We start from the raw sequence: 21,215 nt of genomic DNA, 5'->3' as shown, positions 1-21,215 counted from the left end.
GTTGAAACTAGAGGTGGCTTGAGGTGGACAATAATGGGACCATGATCCGATCTAATGATAGGAAGGTTGATAGTGCGAACATCAGGGAACAAAGTTCGCCAATCAGAGTTCACAATAGCTCTATCAAGTTTCTGTTTTGTAAGGGCTTCACCATTATTTTTAAATTTCTTGTTGCTCCATGTGAAAGACATCCCTTCATAGCCCATATCTAAGAAGTCGGCTGAAAACATGAAATCTAAAAAATGGCTAGCATGAGCGGGGTCAAAAGGTGGATTTCTAGATTTCTCTTCCTGACAAGTAATCTCATTGAGGTCTTCGTTTATAAGCCAAGGAATAGAGTGAGTAGCAGCCAAATCCGTGAAACTCTTCCATAGTGGGCCCCTCTGAGATTGGTCCGGGTGACCATAAACAAAAGTGTAAAGCCAATGCTTATCATCTCGGTAGTTTTTCACGAGCGCCACTATGTAGCGACTGGATGAAAAAAGGATTTCAAGATCGAGAGTTGACTTTCACCTTAGCCAAAGACCACCACTGCGCCCACTAGTAGGGACACAGATAAAATGAGAGGACTCCAGGAGTAGAATCTCTTCGTACCAGTGGACAAATCTGCCTTTGTTTCGAGACGAAACAAATCCCTTTTTTCTCTTAATATCCACAGAATACCAATTCTTCTATTGTCGTGCCCTTTTGCTGATATATATCTAGCGTATAAAAAATGAAAGAAATATGCACCCTGAGCGGCTGAGCCCATTAGCCCATGTACATGTACTTTAAATCGGCCCACTTGAGTAACTAATAATTAGTGATCATTACCCCGGTGTGACGACAGAAACGCGACAAAGAAAGTAGTTAGTTCTTTCCTTAATAACCAACGAGCAAAGGTTTTCTCGTCATTTCTTGAAAAATGTTCACACCACAGAAAAAGTTCTTTCCAAATTTACCCCTAACACCAAACATAAACAGTGGAGAAAAATTGGTTTTTTCACCAAATTTGGATTCTTTTGATGGTGGGGGTGGTGTTGAATTGATGGAGCAGTCTTTGTTTGATCGTGATGGACTTGTTCAGAAAATATCAAAACTTGAAAATGAGGTTGGTGGTGAACCATTTTTTGTTTTTTCTCTTCTTCAACTTGTTTGATTGTACATTGTATATTAGAACTTGTCAAATTTAATTTACAGAACCAAGGTCAATTATTCGGTAGTTAGTATTGATATGAAAAGTTTACAAGAGAGGGAGAAGGTAGTCAATGGACAGTGCTTATTTGGAATAAATTATGAGAGTGGGATTGGCGGGGGAAATAATGAGTGGAGGTAATTTGGACAGATAAATGATACTTTTAATTTTACCCTTGCCCTAGGTAAGAAATTGGGCTTATGCTTATGTTTGTACATTTTTTTGTAAGTACACATAGAATCAAGGTCTACTATATTTATAGGTTAAAATTTTATTAAATAAAGAGTTACATGATTATAAGCATGAATTATGTGAACATTTCTCATATGGCGGGAAGTATGGGTTATTAGTATTTTGCATTGTCAGTAATGGGATTTGTGAGAAATTTTTGTGAAAACATCTCATATGCTGGGACGTAGGGTATGATTTTTTTAGGTTTTAACACTGTAGTGAAATACAAGTAGTGAGATGTATGATTACTTTTTGTGATTCTGTAGTCTTTTTGTTTCAGTTAATTATTGATGTCTTTAAAACAAGTAGCTGTTGTTATTTTCAGCTTTATGATTACCAGCATACCATGGGGCTCCTTCTGATTGAGAAGAAAGAGTGGACTTCTACTTACGAAGAATATAGGGAGGCATTGGCTGAAGTGCAGGAGACCCTCAAACGAGAACAAGGATCATATTCAATTTCGTTATCTGACATAGAGAAGCAGGAGGAGAATTTGAGAAAGGCTTGGGAGGTTGAGAAACAGTGTGTGGCCAATGTACGATATCCTTCTTTCATTTTTCTCTTTTATAATCTTAGAAAATAATGGATATGATATCTTACGTATTTTTATTTCTTTTTTCATGCTTAGTGTTCCTTCTAATTGGTCAATGCTTTTTATTGTATGGATGTGAGGACCAATGAAAACAATGTATGCAAAGAATTTGTGATTTGATCCTAACATTTTGGATTTGTACAACGAATTAGAAATGTGTTAAATATCATGTTGTCATGTATTGTCCTCATCTTCTGATTTGTGCTTTCTGCAGATTGAGATGGCTATCCATGACATATCTGCAGAATCTGAAGAAATGATGTTGATATCTGACAAGAAGATGGCTGAAGCACATGGTCGCGTTACTAGTACTAATCAGAAATCTTTGACTGTTGAAGGAAAGCTGCTTGCTGCTGACGCTCAGCTTGCTGAAGTGAGTCGGAAGAGTTCAGAGATGGAGAGAAAACTAAAAGAAGTGGAGGCCAATGAAAGTATACTTCAAAGTGAATGGAAGTTATTCGATACAGAGTACGTTCATTACTTCCATCAACTTATAACTTTTATGTGCTGACTGTATATTCTCTCTCACTTCTTGTACTTTTTCCTAAGCATTTCTCGTTATTGTGTTAAAATTTGTTCACTTTCGCAGGAAAGAAAGGAATGAAGCTGCTTTGTTTAAACAGAGAGAAGAACTGCGAGATTGGGAAAACTCTCTGCAGGAAAGAGAAGGGAGACAGGCAGAGGGTTGTCGATCCCTCAACCAGAGAGAGGAAAGATCTCGTGAGAGTTGCAATAGTCTTCAGCAGAAAGAGAAAGATCTTGAAGAGCCACAGAGGAAGAATAAGGTCATTACGTTACAATTGAAAAGTAAAGAAGATGATGTGAACATAAGGTTTGCAAAATTAGCCAAGGAAGAGGAGGTAATATATTTGATCATTTTAGCTGTATGCCTGTATATGCCTCTATATTTTTCTCTTCTGTGGTTAGAGTTTTACCTTTTTTCCTTTGCCATTTTTTTGCAGGAAGCTCATGCTTTGGAAAAGAATCTTGAGATGAAAAAAAAAGATTTACTTTCACTAAAGGAAAAGCTTGTTAGGAGAGAAAGAGTATGTGTCTAATGTGTTCATTAAACTTCCAGAGTTCCAGCATATCTATTCATAGATAGGAAATTTGCAGGCAGCTATCATTCTTGGTAAATGTTGTCTGTAGTGGTTTTACTTTAAAATTTTGGGGGTGTGCTTTTGATGTCTCCACCAGTGTCTCCAGTGAGTTATTGCAAGTTGATAACTCTGGACAGCATTGACCATGGAGCTGATTATTGTGAGACTGTTTAAATTGACATGTTTTGGATTTGACAAATGTGTTCGATAGATGCATTTAGTTTACTAGTAGCAGATATTGAAGTTGTTTGAGATGTGTTGGCCAAGGATACTGTTGGTAATTTGGTAATAAAGTTAAAATTGCTAGAGTGGTTGTTAAAGCACCGTTGCTACAATTGGCAGTTTGTTTGTAATCGGGGGAGGTTTATGTTGTCAGTTGTTGAAGTTCCACTCTCTTATTATTAGAGACTGGAGAAGTGTTTATATACCCTCTTGTCTAAGTTTCATTAGCATGTCCAAAGATTACGTGCTGAAGTGTGAGTTTTTTTGTTTCCAGGCCCGGATTTTTTCTTTTTTGAAATATGTTACTTATGTTGCCAAGAGACCAAGTATCCTTCTTTCTATTACATTTTTCTTCCCCTTGTCCTGATACTCCTTCAAACCGAGGCTTTGTTGTGCAAATTTATAGTCGTGATGTACTAATTTCCTATGTAGCAGTGTCTGATACTAGTCTTTTGCAATGATTTCTGTGTAGGTTGAAATTCAGAAGCTGGATGACGAACATAATGCTACCCTGGACTTCAAGTGGCACAGGTGTGAGCTGGAAATGGAGCAAAAAAGTAATTTTTTTGATGAGGAGTTGAAAAAAAAAGCAGTTGCGGTGGAACTAAAGGAAGTACAATTGATCCAGGAGGAGGAGAAAATTAGCAACACAGAGCAGGCTTTAGAAAAAAGTGTGAATAGATATGAGGAGAAAGAGAGAGGCCTTGAATTAGAATGGAAAATTTTGAGGGAGAGAAAGAAGTCTCTCCAAATTGCGGCGAAAAAACTGGAGCTGGAGAAGAAAAATATTTTTTCTGACAAAGAGGAGTTGTCTCTTTATATTGATGAACTTGATAAGAAAAGGGGGGACATTGATGAGAAACAACGGCAGTTACGTAAAGAGTTAGAAAAACTTGAAGTAACTAAAGTTGAGAGTGAGATTCAGTGCCTGGAGTCAGAACTGACACAGGAGCAAGGGAAATGCAAGCTTCAGGAAGAACTGCTCTTGAAGGAACTAGAGACTTTGAAACAGGAGAAGGAGAGATTTGAGAGAGAATGGGAAGTGTTAGATGAGAAGAAGGTAGATATTACATGTATGCTAAAGCAGGTCAATGAGGAGAAGAACAAGATTGAAAAACTGAAACTCCACAATGAGGAAAGCTTGAAGAACCAGAATCTTGTTGCACAGAATCATATTCGACAGAAGATGGAAGATCTCAGGTTAAAAAAGGAAGCTTTTGAAGCCAGCATGGAGCATGAGAGATTGGTACTGTCTGAAAAAACACAAAATGAGCAACACGACATGCTACACGATTTTGAGCTTCAGAAAAGGAATCTTGAGCTTGACATACAAAATAAGTTTGGAAAAATGGAGAAGAGCATTTTGGATAGAGAGAAAGCATTGACGGAGGAGAGAGAACAAGAATTGCATTCTATCAAACATTCAAGGGAAGAAACCAGTAGAGCAATGAAAGAAATGAGCCTGGAAAGGCTTATTGTTGAAAAGGAATCAGAGGAAGTAGCTACCAGGAAGAAGTATCTTCAAGGGCAGCAACTTGAACTGCGGAAAGACATCGATAAACTTAATGTTCTTTCCAAGAAGCTCACGGATCAAAGCGAAGGATATAAAGAATTTTTCGAGAAGCAGAATAACTGTAAAAAGTGCGAGGTAGATATACATGATTTTGCTTCTGATCTCGAATATGTACAAGAAATGATGAATTCCAAGGCCTCTCCAAAGCCAAGTTTGTCGGAAGGTTACTCAATTGGGAGTATGAAGGAAAACATAGTAGGTTCTGAGAGGCTGGCCAAAACACTTTCTCCAGGAGGTGCAGGTTCCTCCGCTTCAGGGGGACGTGATTTTTCGCTCCACAAATGCACCCCAAAGATACTTAGCAGTTCACCTTTGAGGAGGATTGAAGACTCTGTTGCTCAAGGTGAGGCAAAGGAATTACCACTTTTCAATGTGCAGCATAACTTGGAAAACGTGAAAGGGTATTGTGAAAATGAGGCGGGGCCATCTTCTAGGATACCAAGGATTTCACTTGATGTCCAGAAGGTTCGATGGGCGGACAACAATAGAGTGATTGAAGGCCAATGTAGTCCATTTGGTAATGAGCACAGTAAGATGGATCTGAAGGTGCCAGAAGTTCCAGAAGTTTCTATGAATTCACAGTCGAGCGCTCAGGGGAAACATGGCACATATCAGAGGTGCAGAATTAGGGGAAGAAATTCTGTCAAGGCAGTTGTGGAAGATGCAAAAAAAGTTATGCGAGGTGAGAACCCAGAGCTAACCGAGGGCAAGCAGCCAAGTGGCCCCACAGTAGTTTCTGCTGGTATTAGTGGAGCTAGCCGGGGAGACTCTTTTCTTGTAGATGAAGGACCTGCATCTGTTAGTTTGAAGCCACATTCCTATGCTTCTGAAATCACCACAAGTGAACAAGATCTTGATGGCAGCGAAGCTCATTCAAAAAGTGTCAGGGGGGCAATTGGGAGCAGAAAGAGGCGGCAAACTGCTAATCAAGGATCCCAAGTTCCTGTAGAAAATCGATACAATCTCAGGCGACGGAAAACATAAGTTACCACGTCTCTGTTTTGCGCTTGAAGACGGAAGCAAGTCAAGCAACATGCTGTGTTGTACAAAGTTTGATCAAGAATACTTTTCAGTAGTCATTCAACCACACTCGGTATTCTAGTATAATATTTTAGAAGTACTTGTTTGCAATTTTGTGAGATAGTTAGCCTAGAGTTTTATTGTTGTATGGCATACAGAATGGAGGCAAATACAACAAGAATGATAGGTATGAGAGTGAAGCTGGAGGGTGCTGTGGATATAACGATTTTGAGTAGTAGGCATGTTTTGACTGCGAAGAAGCTGTGGAGTTCCTTCAGAATATAGTTTTATTACTGTATAGTCTTTCTATTGTAATTGGCCAGTGGTGGATATCTTCTGATTCTAGTGTGTTACTACTTATACTATTTTGACAGAGTTTGAAGGAAATCTCCAGCCATTGTAAATTTGTAGTACATTTGTTTTAGCAGTGCGACTTTCAGAAGTCTGAAGTGTTCTTTTAGCTAGAATTAAATCAAAGGAAGGAAATCATATTGTCATTGGTACGCACAATCAAAGACTATAAATACTTGTGCGGCACAAAAACTGCCAGAGAAGTCGTCTTGTTGATTCATGAACCGGGAGGTCTTACCATGCTGTGTAAAAGCTGGAAGAAAACATCCTCAATTGCTTAATTTCCTACCATTTCATATTCTGACGTTACGAAACGAACACACACGAATTTATCATCACCAGAAACTTTAATCCTAGTGTCGCTTGTGACCTTGTGTACATGCAATGATACAACCAACTGAAGGCACAAAAAAAACTGACCCAGCTACTACTTACAAGTTACAAGTCACAGCACATATGCTACTTTCGTCTCCTTTTTTCTTCACTCTACGTCTCTACAGTGCGGCGTCCCCATTTCTCCAAGTTACTTATTATAACATACTATCACCCGCCTTCCCTTGAGGTATCTCTTTTCCTCCAATCTATTCAATATATGGACTTCTACTCTATTTTACAATTGAGTTTGTTTTAGTGTTTCACTCTTGTGCAATTTGTCACTTCTTTCTGCCTACAATACGAAAGTTTACACTTTAGGAGTCTAGAAGACATGACCATTTCTTTTGTTTTTTTGGATTAGGAAATAATATTTGCTTGGAAGTGTAGTTTGTCGAAGCTGAAATGTGAAAAAGATTAGTATTTTACGCAACAAATGGTTTAACGGAATACAGTATGGTGAAGCTTGAATCGCGTTTTTAAATTGATGAGCGTGGACGGAATATAAGTTGGTGTATTGGAATGAGACCAAATTTGCTTCCCCATCATGTAGCTGCAGTGGTCAAATGTCAGAAAGATCCTTTAAGGGCTTTAGAAATGTTTAATTCAGCTGCTAAGGAAGATGGTTTCAAGCATACTGTGTATACTTACAAGTGCATGGTCGAAAAGCTTGGTTTACATGGGAAGTTTGAGGCTATGGAGGGTGTTATGTCAGAGATGAGGAGGAATGTGGATAATGGTTTAATGGAAGGAGTGTATATTGGGGCTATGAGGAATTACGGGAGAAATGGGAAAGTTCAAGCTGCTGTAGATGTATTTGAGAGGATGGATTTTTTCAGTTGCGAGCCATCTGTTTTGTCGTATAATGCGATTATGAACATATTGGTTGAGAGCAAATATTTTGTTCAAGCTCATAAAGTGTATCTTAGAATGGTGGCCAAAGGTATTTCCCCTGATGTGTATACTTTTACGATAAGAATAAAGTCTTTTTGCAGAACAAGTAGGCCACATGTTGCTTTGAGACTTCTTAGGAACATGCCTTCCCAAGGGTGCATGCTCAATGCAGTTGCATATTGTACTGTTATCGGTGGATTTTATGAAGAGGATCACCAGATCCCGGCAAGCGATCTATTTAATGAGATGCTTGGGGAAGGTATATGTCCTGATATAACCACATTTAATAAGCTTATACACACACTTTGCAAGAAGGGTCATGTTCGAGAAAGCGATAAGCTTCTTAACAAGATTCTAAAGAGAGGTGTTTCTCCAAATTTGTTTACATTCAATATATTTATTCAAGGTCTTTGTAAAGAGAACAAGAATAAAGAAGCTTTCCGTTTGTTGGATTGTATGACTAGGGGGGGACTCAGTCCTGATGTTGTTACGTATAATACACTTATCTCTGGCCTGTGTAGGATCTCTAAGGTTGTGGAAGCTGAAAGCTATCTGCATAAGATGGTGAATCGAGGGTATCAGCCTGATGATTTTACCTATAACACTATTATTGATGGGTATTGTCGGGTGGGTTCGGTACAAAACGCGTGTGAGATTTTAAAAGATGCAGTGTTTAAAGGGTTTGTGCCTGATCAAATCACTTATGTCTCCCTTATTAATGGGCTATGCCAGGAAGGGGACATAGATAGGGCAATGGAGGTGTTTAATGAGGCTACAGTGAATGGAACGAAGCCCAATATTGTTGTCTACAACTCAGTGATCAAAGGGTTGTGTCAGCAGGGCCTCATCTTACAAGCACTGAATCTGCTTGATGAAATGTTTGAAAATGGTTGCAGCCCCAATATGTGGACTTACAACATTGTCATTAATGGCTTGTGTAAGATGGGTTGCTTATCAGATGCTAATATCCTTATGAATGATGCCATGGTCAAAGGGTACCTTCCTGACATTTTTACCTTTAATACACTGATTGATGGCTACTGCAAGCAACTGAAGTTGGATGATGCAATCAAAATCATAGATAGGATGTGGGATTATAATGTTATCCCTGATGTTATCACTTATAATTCATTATTGGATGGTCTTTGCAAGGCAAGGAAAGCTGAAGACGTAATGGAGACATTTAAAGAAATGGTGGGAAAGGGGTGTGTTCCAAATGTTATTACTTATAACATACTATTAGATAGTCTATGCAAAGTTAGGAAAGTGAGAGAAGCTCAAGATATGCTTGAAAAAATGGAAAACGATGGACTGCCTCCAGATGCTGTTAGTTTTGGCACAGTGATTCACGGGTTCTGTGAGAGTGGTGATGTTGAGGGGGCTTACAAACTATTTATGAAAATGGAGCAACAGGTTCACATTCTGCATACGGCTGCAACATACAACATCATGATCAATGCATTTTCTGAGAAGCTCAATGTTCATATGGCAGAGAAACTCTTCCATGAGATGGGTCATAAAGGCTGCATACCAGATGGGTTCACTTATCGTGCTTTAATCGATGGTTTCAGCCAAAAGGGAAATATTGATACAGGATATAAGTTCCTGGTGGAGATGATCGATAAGGGGTACACTCCATCTTTGACGACGTTCGGACGGATACTCAACTGCTTTTGCGCGAACCATAGAGTTTCTGATGCAGTTGGTATTATTCACCTTATGGTGGCCAAGGGTATAGTCCCTGAAATTGTGAACACAATCTTTGAGTCAGATAAAAAGAATGTGGCAGCACCTAAGATTATTGTGGAGGACTTGTTAAAGAAAGGTCATATAAATTATTACGCCTATGAACTCTTGTATGATGGTATTAGGGATAAAAAGCTGTTGAAGAAAAAACATCACGGAAGGGTTTCGTAAGATTTTCGTGTCAAAGACTTTTAATTTGATAATTGATCTATTGATTACAGAAGCATCCCATAGGAGCTGATGTACCACAACTTCAAGTTTGGTAAGTATTCTTGTTTATTTTTATGTTTTTTTAGTGCATCAGTTTTCCACCTAGCACGTGTCTTATTTAATGCATTAAAAATATTACTCGACTATATTTCATTTGTACCTGTTAGGTTATTATGTTACTGGTTATGTGCATCAGTTTGGCTTGCAGCTCCTGCTACACCACCGTGTGGACTGGATTTTCCGTTGTGATAAGCTCACCAACCTGTCTTGACATTTGGGCCATGGGTTGGCATGACCATATATCTGTTTCCCTCCTTTGAGACTTATCGAATACATCCTGATATATGATGTTCATTGAGTGTAATCAAGACTTTTTTGCCATTTCAGGTTCAAGCAGATTGATTGAAGAACTTAACCTAACAAGTAGCAAGTTATTGGCCATGTACAGGTTTGAACATTTGTTCATTTTTTAAAAATGTTTATAAAACAAGATTTTTCCATTTTTTTTAACTGCGGCTTTTGAGGAGGTTATCTGTGTGTATGTGGACACTGTTAGGGCTTATTGTAGATCCATTAAGCCCAATAGGTGGGATTACCATAAGGGTTGCGGTTTGGTTTGGGCTTCATGGATCTTACTGGTTCAGAGAAGTCCGTGGACTAATGGGCCATTATGAAGTCCACGGACTTAGAGTATGCAAAGAGCGTGAAGCAGATAGGTGTAACATAAGGGTTAAGGTGGTGAACAGGTGTGCATGGTAGGGGGGAACACGTGGGTTTAGCAGAACAGTTAGATGAGAGAAATATCAAGGGGATGGGCGCATACCGCGGGAGGCCCCATATAAATAGGGTAGAGTACCCTAAGAGAAGGGGATAGAGAAAAAGAGACTAGAGCAAAACACTAGTAAAAAAAGGTCACAACAGACGCTTATAGAAAACCCAATTTTAAAGAGTATGAAATAGCGTAAAGGGTGGATAAGGGCTTTGGAGTAGCTGTAGTGTTGGTTACCCTTGTAGGAGTAGGACACATTTCATTTTTCACATGTTAAAATGTCATTATAGCTGAATTAAAAGTCGAGTTCTCTTATTTTGGTGCCTTGTTTCGTATTTTGATTGAACTACTTTTGTTTCTCCTTTCTGCCTCATCTGTGCAAGAATAGCTGGTGGCAATGTGGTAGAAAGAGTGCACTGCCTAAGGGCAGTAAGTAAACAGTCTGAAACCTAGCAGAGTTTCTGGAGCAGGGTTTCTGGAGACCACCAGAACTGTTCCACGCTATCATCCGTACATGTCTGTTGTTTTCTAGAGAGGCAGAGCAGCCAAGGGGATCAAAACTGATTGGGCAAGCATATGTTTAGGCTGACTTCAGTGACCGGCTTGACTCCACCCAAGAAGCACATAGGCAAAAGCTTCCCTGCCAATGTAAGACTTATATTGGACTGGTATGTTGTTCTTCTATTTCAATTACACACATGGAATAAACAGGATTCACTTGCTATCTATTTTCAGAACACTAAAAAATGTAGCAAACTCCATGGCACAGAGAGCTCTCACTCTTGGGCATCCCCATTTCCGGAAATGGCTGCTTCTGACATTGCACTCCACTGAGTTCCGAGAACTCATCCCCAAACTGAAGCCGGATTAGTTTTCCAGTTATGCTGAAATAATGATTTACAACAGTCCTCTATAAAGTTGTGGTTTACATACCCACCAAGGAAAACAGGATATATAGCTTTTGGGAGTTCACTTTTTCTGCAGTAATAGTGACTCATCACTACAGAAGTTAATAGTGTGTAAAGTTCAATTACTGTTATTTGAATTCTGAATCAGTGAATCCATTCTTTACTGACTATTCTAAGATCGTTCAATAAATTTAAATATATTTTTTTTCTCGGTAGAGAAGTGAACTCTTTTTTCCCTCGTCCACAGCATACAGTATACCAGTGGGAATTCGGGATGCTCTTAAATTACGAATTGTTTCTGTTGTGATCTCCATTGAGACACTTAATAATTACCTCCTTCACTATTCTCCTGTGGATAATTGGATATTGGTAACCACAGTAACACTGAAGTACTGAACCACGTAAAGTTTGGCAATGCATTTCATTAAATTATGTTTGTTTTCTTTTTGTTTTTCTTTTCCATTTCCATTAGTCCGTTGTAACACTCTGCCCAATTTGGTGTTTAATTTAAAGTAAATATTTGGATATCACTGAAAAAATAACCAAGGGTTGGACTTGGTAGTTCTTGGATCAGTTAAACTCTTACACGTAAAATATTGTGAGTTTCTTAGTCGTACAACTCTTACATGTCAAATATCGTGAGTTTCTAAGTGTACGTGATGCATCAAACCACGCATTGTGTGAGCAAAATCTGGATAGTTTTGCAAATTGCAATGAGTTGTTTGATATACTTAATTAGAGATGGACTATTCTTTTGTAATTCAAAGAAAAAATAATAGATACACATAATGATGTTGGAGAAAATTGTAATCACCAATTAGTAGGGGCGCAACTGGTATGGCTTTAAATGAGATTAATTCTCAAGCAGAAGAGATAGAGATTAATTCTCAAGCCAAGATGTAATGAGTTGTTTGTTCATGAAGTATTTTCAAATTAAAATGAGCTGTTGTCAATGATTAATTAGATAAGAACTACATTGTGTATGATGTTCATATTCCTTAGTCTAAATTTGCTAACACATATTTATTGTGTACGAAATGTGGATGCCTTAAACAATTTGTTTTCGTTGACGTAAAACTCAATATTACAGTTTTAAGTTTTAACGACCTTATCTTTCCACACGCACACCACGGCAACTCAATTAAATTCGAGCTCAATACATTTTTCTTTCTTCAACACATCTTCGCGCCAAACAACAATGGTGTCTCTGATATCTACATCTTCCATTCAATCTTCTCTTCTTTCTCTCTCTTCATTCCCAAAACTCAAAACTTCAAAACCAACTCACAACACTCTCCTTCTTAGAAAACCCACTTCAAGCCCCCCTCTTCGTTTCCAGTTTCACCAACCCAACAGCTTGTTTGGGTTTCCAAGTGGTGGGAAACAACCCCTTTGTGTTTGTTTCTGTAGTCCTAAAGATAATCTTGAAGGGAAGGTATGTTTTCATTACTGATTGAAAATTCATTGTACTTTGAGTTTGTCTTTGTGTGTGCAATATGGAATCTTTATACTTAAGTTTGCATGTGAGTTTCTGTATATGGTGTGCTTTATAAGTTCTTTTGTTAATTGAGTTATTTTAGTTTAGTTCCTATAAGGATTCAATTCCAAATGTGATTAAATTAGAGTTCTAAGATGAATGAAAGGGTGGGTTTTCTGTAGCAACATTGCAAAGAAGAAACGTAGGCTGAGAAGGCCTACATTACACAATCCTAAAAAACCAAAGATTATAATTGATCACCTTTATATCGAGGAACATAACACAGTTACAGAAAATACTTCGTAGACTCCTTATAGGCAACCATTATGTTAGGATGAAATATATAACCAGCCGGTGTATATAATGGATCAGATTAGGTCATAATTTAATCTATTTTCTGCACTCTTTTAGGAAACTGGACTGGACTGGCCAATCCTCAAGCGATGGGATGTGCCTTGGAATTGGCAAACATTGAGCCTCACCTTTTTTGCATGTGGAATAAGGTGCCTTTCTTATTTTTGCAAAATTTCCTTTCAAAGCACACCAGTATAGTTGATCTCTGATAGATTACTTACCTTGTTCATGGTTATCTGTTGTTCTGTTATTGAAAAAAGATATTACTGTAGCAAGTAAATCCGGGTGAAATTTTATAAAAATGACAGTAAGTTATTGTTGGGGCATTATCATGTTGCCGAAGTTTTCAGGCATAGCATCGATTTTACTATATTTCATCTTCTTGTCCACATTTCTGTTTAGAAAATCAGGTTATCCCTCATATTTTTCATTTCTGTCCGTCCTCTTTTTCATTTGTTTGAAATAACCTTAATTGAAATTGGAGCATCCAACTCAGAACCACTTAGCAGTGAGTGGAGCAGCTCCAAGGTCTTGTATATTATCATGCAAGGCTTTAGAGGCTCGATATGGGGCAATATATCTCGATAAACTCCTTGCATACAGGCGTAACATGACCTTGTCCAATTGCCAATTTCTCCATAAGCTCGAACTTATGTATAGTGGAAAATTCTATGAATATGAGAGGAGGCTCGGAGAGAGAACATAGGTGGGGCACAACTAAATTGGGGTGGAATAATATCAACAAACCTAAACAGATTCACGTGGAGCACATGGGCCATTGGACAAACACAATAGCCTGCTTTGATACTGTCTTATTTTTTCTTCAAATCAAAACCAACTGGCAGTGAGTACAGTGGCCCCAGGATCTTATATATTATTACGCATGGCTCTAAATGCCCGTTTTTGGACTAAACATATCACAACGAAATTTACTGTCAATCTTAAAGTGAAGCTAATATGTGCCCAGGCAGTTTTGTTTTGACAGGACTGGTAGAAACAGCTGCTGTATCATATTTTGGGTTGCAGATTGGTGACTTGAGTCTAGATGAGAAGGCTGAACTACTCTTTTTGAACCAGACGTATGAATCTCTTTCCTTTGTGCATTCTTAAGTTTTCAAACAAAATTGTTAATCTCTATATGAGGAAGTTTGAGGCACCTTCATAGACTGTGACGCAATCTAACCTAGAGCACGTGATAGACATGGCACCGCAAGTAAGAGATGATGGCCTATCTTAATCATCAGATTGATATATCACTAGACCATATTTCATTTTTTAATATCCTAGATGCAAAGTTGAGTTAGTGTATGTGTAGGATGAAAATCATAAAAATTACCCATCTTTGAGGCCTTGAGAGAACAAGCATTTTCTATGCCATTGATCTGTCTTTTCGGTCTCAAGACTGTTACACCAGATATTCTCTGTACTTCTTCGTTCTATTTTTTTGGTATCTGCAACCAAACAGAGCTGTAACATCTTTTTGTACTGGCTCCATTTGTTTTTTTCTGCAGCATTGCCACTGCGGCTGTGCTTGGAGTTATATTTGGTATCACCAACAAGTTTCAGCCTCGTCCAGATGACATCTTTCGTTATGGTACGTAAGTGAATCTGTTATTTTATATTATTTGATTTGTTAAGTGCATACTGACTAACAATTAGCCATTACCCTTTTCCATGAAATCATGTATTAAAATGGGTAGTTATGGTTATTCATATCAACGGAATAACTTCTGGTCGAGTAGGTATTGAAAAAAAAAATGAGAGAAAAAAATAACTTCCATAATTTCCACAATTGTAACTGGACTCTGAGGTATACTCTTATGTCTCGGCCCTTGCTGGTGTTGGTGTCAAAAATCCAAAATTTGAGTTTAGTATATTTTAACAAAAGCTTTTCTTCTTTCAATAGAGAGATTTATTCATTTCACGTGGTGGAAATTGTTTCAGACGTCAAGGAACCTTTCAATCTACAGGACGGGTGGTTTTTATGGTCAGGAGTTGGACTTGTTGGTGCACTAGCTGCGATTGCTTTGCTAGGAGCTTCATTGGCCCTGTTTAGTGGAGAGACCCCGCAAAGAGAGGTCATATTACCTACCATCATCTTAGGAGCTTTTGAGATCGTCATATAAAATATAATGCATTACTTAGGCAGTTGCTGGAGATTCCATTTCTTATCTGACTCTGCAATGTTATCTTCTATGGTGTGATGATTTGTATCTCTTTGTGAGGTATAGAGCAGATGGGCACCACAAAGTGATGAGACTATGAGAGGCTCCTCATCACTATTGTTCTCTAGCTGGACTTTTTGTTCATTTCATAACTAACAAAGAATTTCGAATAAAGCAGAGAAGAATACTTTCAGAATTAGATAAATTATAGAATTCCTATGTATTGTTCTTGTTTCCACCTGGACTTCTGTTGTATGTTTTCCCATTATATTGATTTATTGATAGAATTGCTAGTACACAGATCATCAGATTATTTATCTTAAAAAGACCAGTAATTCCTTTTCTTTTTAAACAATATGATTAGGACCAAGCCCCTAACTTCATCAGCTAAAGAAAACAATAACAATGCTTGTACATATTGATGTGCCGTCAAGCTTTGCTTTGATCACAAAAAAATAGCAATCAAAAGTGAATGATTAGGTTAAAAGCTACAACAACTATACAGTGATGCTGGGAAGAGCACATGGTCATCTAGTTGGCCAATTGCTTGGCTCCACACTTAGTGAAGAAGTGAAGTACCATCTGTGCGCAGTATCTTACTTATGGAGGACTGTCATGTCAGCTTGAAATGCATGAAAAGGAGTGGTTATGTTGCTATCTTTCTCTTCTATTATTATTCAAATGTTATCTACTGCTTAGCGCTAATGGTGTAGTCATCTTGTGACCGACAATTTGATATTAATTTGTCTGAAACTACTATTTTTAGATATGAGTATTTGATATGTTTCAGTGTATTTTTTCCCCCCAGACTGATGCTCTGGTTCGCTTGCTTCCTCTGATTGGTTCGTCAGGTATCAGGTAATGCATCGGAAAGCATAGTGATTCGTCCTTGTCACCTTGGCAAATTGCTAACAATCTTGACAAATGTTTTAATGTACTTACTGCTTTTATTATGATGCCTATAGAATAGGAAGGTCTAATGGTCTTTTCAATTCCTTTCTTATTTTGGGCACAGCACTGCCTGTCTAGTATGCATCACAGGTGTGTTGGCACCACTGCTCGAGGAGACCGTCTTTCGAGGGTTTCTGATGGTGTCCCTTACTAAATGGTAAAACTCCTTTTCACCACTGCCAGTGTGTAACTTATGTTGTGTTGCAGATTTGTTCTCAGTAGCCTTTGTTGGTGCGTGTTCTCTACATGTTTTTCCTTATTGTACTTCCGTATTGTAGATAACTCATCCTACTACTCCTATCATATTGAATTTTTGTACAACATTCCACCTTTGTGGATAAAAAATGAAAGAAAAATGTAAGATGCGGAAACTGTTTTCTTTTCCTTCACATAATGCACAGGAATGATGGACACTGCTAGTAATTTATGTCAATTCTAATTGACAAGCTACAACTTAGCGGCAGATTTGACCGGTATTTTCTGCAAAAAACTTATTCTAGACATGTATTCATGCTTTCTTCGTTCTTTGCAGGGTTCCTACTCCAGTGTCTGTTCTTATTAGTGCTGCTGTATTTGCTCTTGCTCATTTCACACCTGGAGAATTTCCCCAACTCTTTGTGCTAGGTAATACTTATTTTCTATTTTATAGTTTGTGGCCATCGGATACAACACATAAACCATGGAACATGTCTGTTGTTGTATGATAAATTGTTAAGTATGAACATATGACATGTATGTACTCCAAAAAAGTGTCTGATTTTTTTCTTTTTTTTTTGCTCGGTAAAAAGTGATATTTCATTAATAAAGGAAAAGTAGGATGAGAAGGCCTACATTACAAGAGAAAACCCGAAAAATAAATATTTACAAGCAATGAAAGAAAACATAAGAAGCAAAAAACAAAAAACCCCAAACCTGCACCGTCACCCTATGTCTAAAAACATAAGACAATCACAATTCTCATCTAGCAACAAAAGACTCAAAGAAACAAACCTCTAAACTCTTTGAAGACTTTAGACCACCGAAATAACAAAGCTTTTATCAAGAGAATTGTCTTCTTAAGCGAAATAGAGATACCATCAAAGTGACGACGGTTTCGCTCTAGCCAGATACCCCACATGATCGCAAAAGGTAATAAGCTCCACATGCGATTTCCAGAAGAAGAAAAAAGACTATGACTCCAACTTTTAAGCAAATCCAATACCCGGCCCGGGCATACCCAAACCATTCCAGACTCTAAAAGAAAAGCAGACTATATTTTCCAAGAAAAAGGACACCAAAGAAGTACATAATTCACATACTCACCATCTTTTCCACACAACTGACAATAATTGACCATACACATTTTACGACACCTGAGGTTATCAATGGTAAGGATGCGTTCCAAGGAAGCACACCATGCAAAGAAAACAATCTTGGAGGGAATTTTGGATTTTCAAATTACAGTTCCAGGGAATTCAAGAATGGGGCTAGGACTATTAGAATTAGACAACCAAGAAATGATAGAAAAATAAAAAGACTTAACCGAGAAGATACCTTTATTGTTGGGACACCACGCTCTCTTCTCACCATTTTGTGCATTCGGGATAGTCACATCAAGCCTTGCCATCAATGAAGCTAGGTCTCCAATTTCCCAATCATTCAAAGCCCTGTGCAGTCCAAAATTTCAAGATATGCCTCCTTTGGATCTAACCATACAATAAAAAATGGGTTTCCCTTTGAAACTGGATATACCAAACCACAAAGGAAAAGCAGAGGCTAAAGCCCCACCACCTGTCCAATGATCCTCCGAAAAATGAATCCCATCTCCTCCTGTTGCAAAACTATATCGAATACCTCTTAAGAACAAAGGGGACACCTTAAGAATTGTCCTCCACACTCCACACCCATAAGGTATGGAAACCGGACTACTCTCCCACCCAAAATGCTCCTCCCCAAACCGAGACACAACCACCTTCCTCCAAAGACTATTTCTCTCTTCTCCAAAACGCTATAACCACTCACCCAAAAATGCTTGGTTGAACGCTACCATATTACGCAAACCCAAACCCAAACCACCAACGTTTTTACCCAAAAATCTCTCACCTCACCAAATGATTATCTATGTTACTCGGAATCATCCCATAAAAAATTCATAATAATGCTCTCAATCCTATTAGCAACACTCTTGGGAATGACAAAAAAAGACAAAGTATACTGGAAGAGAGGACAAAATACTCTTAATCAAAGACCAAACGACCCCCTTTCGAGAGTATCATCCAAATTGTGTATGTAAGCTATTATCTAGTCACGTCTCAAACTAAATCCTTAAGAAGCTAGAGTAGAATGAATGATAGAAAATCTTTCTGCTTAAGATTTGTCATCTCTTGGAGGTCGAAGAGGTGAACCTCGGTCTCTCTGCCACTCAGAGCACACTGACCTACTGACCTTATTAACTTTCTTTTGTAATAATGCTCAAAGTTTCATTACTGATGCAGGGACGGCATTAGGATTTTCTTATTCTCAAACTAGGAATCTTCTTACACCTATCACAATACATGCACTCTGGAATTCCGGGGTTATCTTGTTTCTCACGTTTCTTCAGGTAAAACAATCATATCTATTTCACAATATTAACTTTGTTCATGTGCTCTTGTTGGTGTCACCACAGAATTGGCATGCTGGTATGAGATCTCCGAGAAACATATTATTGCAAACAGTTTCTTTTCAGTTCCATTTCCGTTCTTTTCCCTAGGGAAAGGACAAGGAAACACACGCTTTTAACTTGTTTTCCACAGTGTTGTCTGCCCATGAATCCGACCATTACTTGAATGGCTCCATTAGCCGTGCAAGTGTTTGACTGTATATTTATACTTGGGTAGCAACAATTGTAGAAGTCACCTTGTAGAATCTAATTTGAATCTAGTAGTTCAGTAGAGTTCCTAAATCTACTTTTAGTATCAAGAGACCATGATTAACATCTGCACTTCAACTGCAGCTTCAAGGATATGATATCAGGGAACTGTTACAAGCATCTTGAAGCAGGTTTCAGTTTTTGGTAGCACTTTGTGTAAAATGTTGAATTAGGTAATATGTATTATTTAGATCATTGACTATAGGGTGCATGCTACATCTTTTAATTTCCACGGTGATGTAGCTACGGGATTTTTGTTGTTATTTTGCCATTACGAAATTTATAAATAATGCAGCTGCTGTTTATCAATAATTATAGGGAAAAAAGATGTGACACAATAATACAATATAGATGAGTTATTTCACATTGAAATTCTAGTTTCACGTCTTCCTGTTCCGAAAGACATTATTGAAAGATCCTAGCAAATTAAATAATTGTAATCCGATGACATTACTAGAAAATTTTCATCTTTTAATCAGAATCAATACTATCATATAACCCAAACTGAAATGATCTTGCAAACTGCTGTTAACCCTCTAGGCGTGTTTTCATTCTGTTGTTCCGGAATTATAATTCAATGGGTATTTTGGGACTTCAGAGCTAAAACATATATAGAAAAAAATGTGACAGGATTATCTACTCAGAAGAACAGTCCCCCCGATCCTGCATTTTATATGGGTGACAATTGATTTGTAAGATATTTTTTTATACTAGACTAGTTGACCACCAAGGAGCTAAGTAACTAGTTTGGGTTATTTTTCAGTAAATGGTGCGTGTATTTCTAGATTCAGGACAGCTTGACGCCTAACGACACTGTTGTCTTATACTCTGTTTGATATGCTAGCCACCCCTTACATGCCTAAGTAAATAAACTATTCAAATTATTTTTGTTGTTGCCAATTTCCTTTTCAAGATTCATTTAAATGTTATTACACCATCTGAGAAATTTAAAAATAGTTCATAAGTTTGTTTTTGTGTTGTCCTTTGCACTTTGCTTCTGGACTAAAAAAATAATAGGAATCTTAAGTTTCAAAATCATAATTGATACAAGGCCTGTCTTTATCATGAATTTGTATTCCTTCATTAATCTCCTCCAATGAAAAAGAGAAAGTGAAACTGAAGAGGAAAATCAAGAAAACCTAATAATTTAAGTTAAGAACAAAAAACCAGTCATTATTGAACTAATTTTTTTTTTTTATAATAGCTCAAGATTGCTACTCGGTGATGGAGTGCTCTTGTGTCATTACATGCTCACGAAGATAGGTTTTAAACAGTAACTTATCATGGACGTAATGAAACCAAACTTTGGTTATAAAAATCACAAGATAGTGAATGAAAGTAGCTGTCGGTAGATTGCTCTGATATATTTAACAGTTGAGTGAATTGAAAGCATGATGTTGTACTATTTTGGGAGAGCTTCAGGGCCCCAAGTCCCTAACTAGAATTCAAAAATCCAATGACACTTAAGTTTTATGTTTAACTAATACATGCTGTTAATGTAGACTCCTACATTGGTAGCACGACTTTTCTCAATTGTAAGTGTTCACATAATGGTAACAACCAAGTATGGAGGTAAACAGGGGCGGATCCAAGATTGCCACTCAAAGGGGCTGCTACAACTAACATACACCACAAATATTCAGGATTGCCACTCAATGGGGGCTGCTACAACTAATATACACTACAAATATTTTTTTGAGAGAATTATATACACTATTATAACCATAGCTAGTAATTCACCGAATTATTCACGAATTATTTGCGAATTATAAGGTTTGGCGAATAAAACGAATAATTCGGCGAATTTTTGAATAATACGGTTTAATTCGCGAATTGGTTGGGTCGGGCTTATAATTGCCGAATTATTCGCAAATTATTCACGAATTATAAGGTTTGGTGAATAAAATGACATTTGTATTATTTTTTCATGAATAAAATTGTAAAAATAAAATTAAAAACGTTATATACTTATATATCAAAATTTTAAATGTAAAATATATAGCCGAATTTTAAAAAAATATATTAAGTATTATACCCGTTTTAAAACACGTTATATCGTATTTTTACCGTTAGCGTTTTATTGGACTGAATATTTAAAAGTATTATTGTTGAAAATTTCGAATCTTAGGCGAATAATTGAAGTACCGAACTTTTGCCGTCCACAAATTTACTAGCTATGATTATAACTAGTATTTTTTTTTTCGACGGAAAAATTG

At 37.5% G+C, this 21,215-nt stretch overlaps 3 protein-coding genes across 10 annotated transcripts; all 3 read left to right on the top strand.

The window, feature by feature from the left end:
- Nucleotides 1-602: 602 nt before the first annotated feature.
- On the top strand, nt 603-6,299 carry LOC147522559 (nuclear matrix constituent protein 1-like). The gene is made up of 6 exons (XM_086594147.1): nt 603-1,090; nt 1,731-1,940; nt 2,212-2,465; nt 2,587-2,857; nt 2,960-3,043; nt 3,792-6,299. Exons 1-6 carry the CDS (start codon nt 905-907, stop codon nt 5,874-5,876), a joined length of 3,090 nt encoding a protein of 1,029 aa, XP_086450273.1. The 5' UTR covers nt 603-904; the 3' UTR covers nt 5,877-6,299.
- Nucleotides 6,300-6,435: 136 nt separating this feature from the next.
- Nucleotides 6,436-11,382, top strand: LOC147522558 (Pentatricopeptide repeat (PPR) superfamily protein). Of its 8 annotated transcripts, none has more exons than XM_086594174.1 (5): nt 6,436-9,537; nt 9,682-9,770; nt 9,873-9,933; nt 10,643-10,902; nt 11,024-11,382. In XM_086594174.1, the coding sequence occupies exon 1, from the start codon at nt 7,158-7,160 to the stop codon at nt 9,444-9,446; it is 2,289 nt and encodes a 762-aa protein (XP_086450300.1). In that variant the 5' UTR covers nt 6,436-7,157; the 3' UTR covers nt 9,447-9,537; nt 9,682-9,770; nt 9,873-9,933; nt 10,643-10,902; nt 11,024-11,382. The 8 variants fall into 8 exon arrangements, with proteins under 8 accessions (XP_086450300.1, XP_086450279.1, XP_086450296.1 ...); XM_086594153.1 differs by having other exon boundaries at nt 10,990-11,382; XM_086594170.1 differs by having other exon boundaries at nt 10,966-11,382.
- Nucleotides 11,383-12,253: 871 nt separating this feature from the next.
- LOC147522557 (CAAX amino terminal protease family protein) lies at nt 12,254-19,371 on the top strand. Its single transcript, XM_086594143.1, has 10 exons — nt 12,254-12,597; nt 13,051-13,142; nt 13,965-14,072; nt 14,505-14,587; nt 14,938-15,071; nt 15,967-16,016; nt 16,174-16,266; nt 16,642-16,733; nt 18,584-18,690; nt 19,084-19,371. Exons 1-10 carry the CDS (start codon nt 12,361-12,363, stop codon nt 19,123-19,125), a joined length of 1,038 nt encoding a protein of 345 aa, XP_086450269.1. The 5' UTR covers nt 12,254-12,360; the 3' UTR covers nt 19,126-19,371.
- The last annotated feature ends 1,844 nt before the right edge of the window (nt 19,372-21,215 follow it).

This window comes from Coptis chinensis, chromosome 1 (genome assembly GCF_015680905.1).
Source record: "Coptis chinensis isolate HL-2020 chromosome 1, ASM1568090v1, whole genome shotgun sequence".
Taxonomy (NCBI): domain Eukaryota; kingdom Viridiplantae; phylum Streptophyta; class Magnoliopsida; order Ranunculales; family Ranunculaceae; genus Coptis; species Coptis chinensis.
Note: the sequence above shows the minus strand (reverse complement) of the source record. Positions and strands in the feature narration are given on the sequence as shown.

Bases quoted from the DNA above. Each gene is read 5' to 3' on its own strand.
- LOC147522559 (XM_086594147.1), top strand. From the start codon at position 905: ATGTTCACACCACAGAAAAAGTTCTTTCCAAATTTACCCCTAACACCA. The intron at 1,941-2,211 runs GTACGATATCCT...TGCTTTCTGCAG, and splicing joins AGAAACAGTGTGTGGCCAAT to ATTGAGATGGCTATCCATGA. The intron at 2,858-2,959 runs GTAATATATTTG...ATTTTTTTGCAG, and splicing joins AATTAGCCAAGGAAGAGGAG to GAAGCTCATGCTTTGGAAAA.
- LOC147522558 (XM_086594181.1), top strand. From the start codon at position 7,158: ATGAGACCAAATTTGCTTCCCCATCATGTAGCTGCAGTGGTCAAATGT.
- LOC147522557 (XM_086594143.1), top strand. From the start codon at position 12,361: ATGGTGTCTCTGATATCTACATCTTCCATTCAATCTTCTCTTCTTTCT. The intron at 14,588-14,937 runs GTACGTAAGTGA...AAATTGTTTCAG, and splicing joins AGATGACATCTTTCGTTATG to ACGTCAAGGAACCTTTCAAT. The intron at 15,072-15,966 runs GTCATATTACCT...TTTTCCCCCCAG, and splicing joins GAGAGACCCCGCAAAGAGAG to ACTGATGCTCTGGTTCGCTT.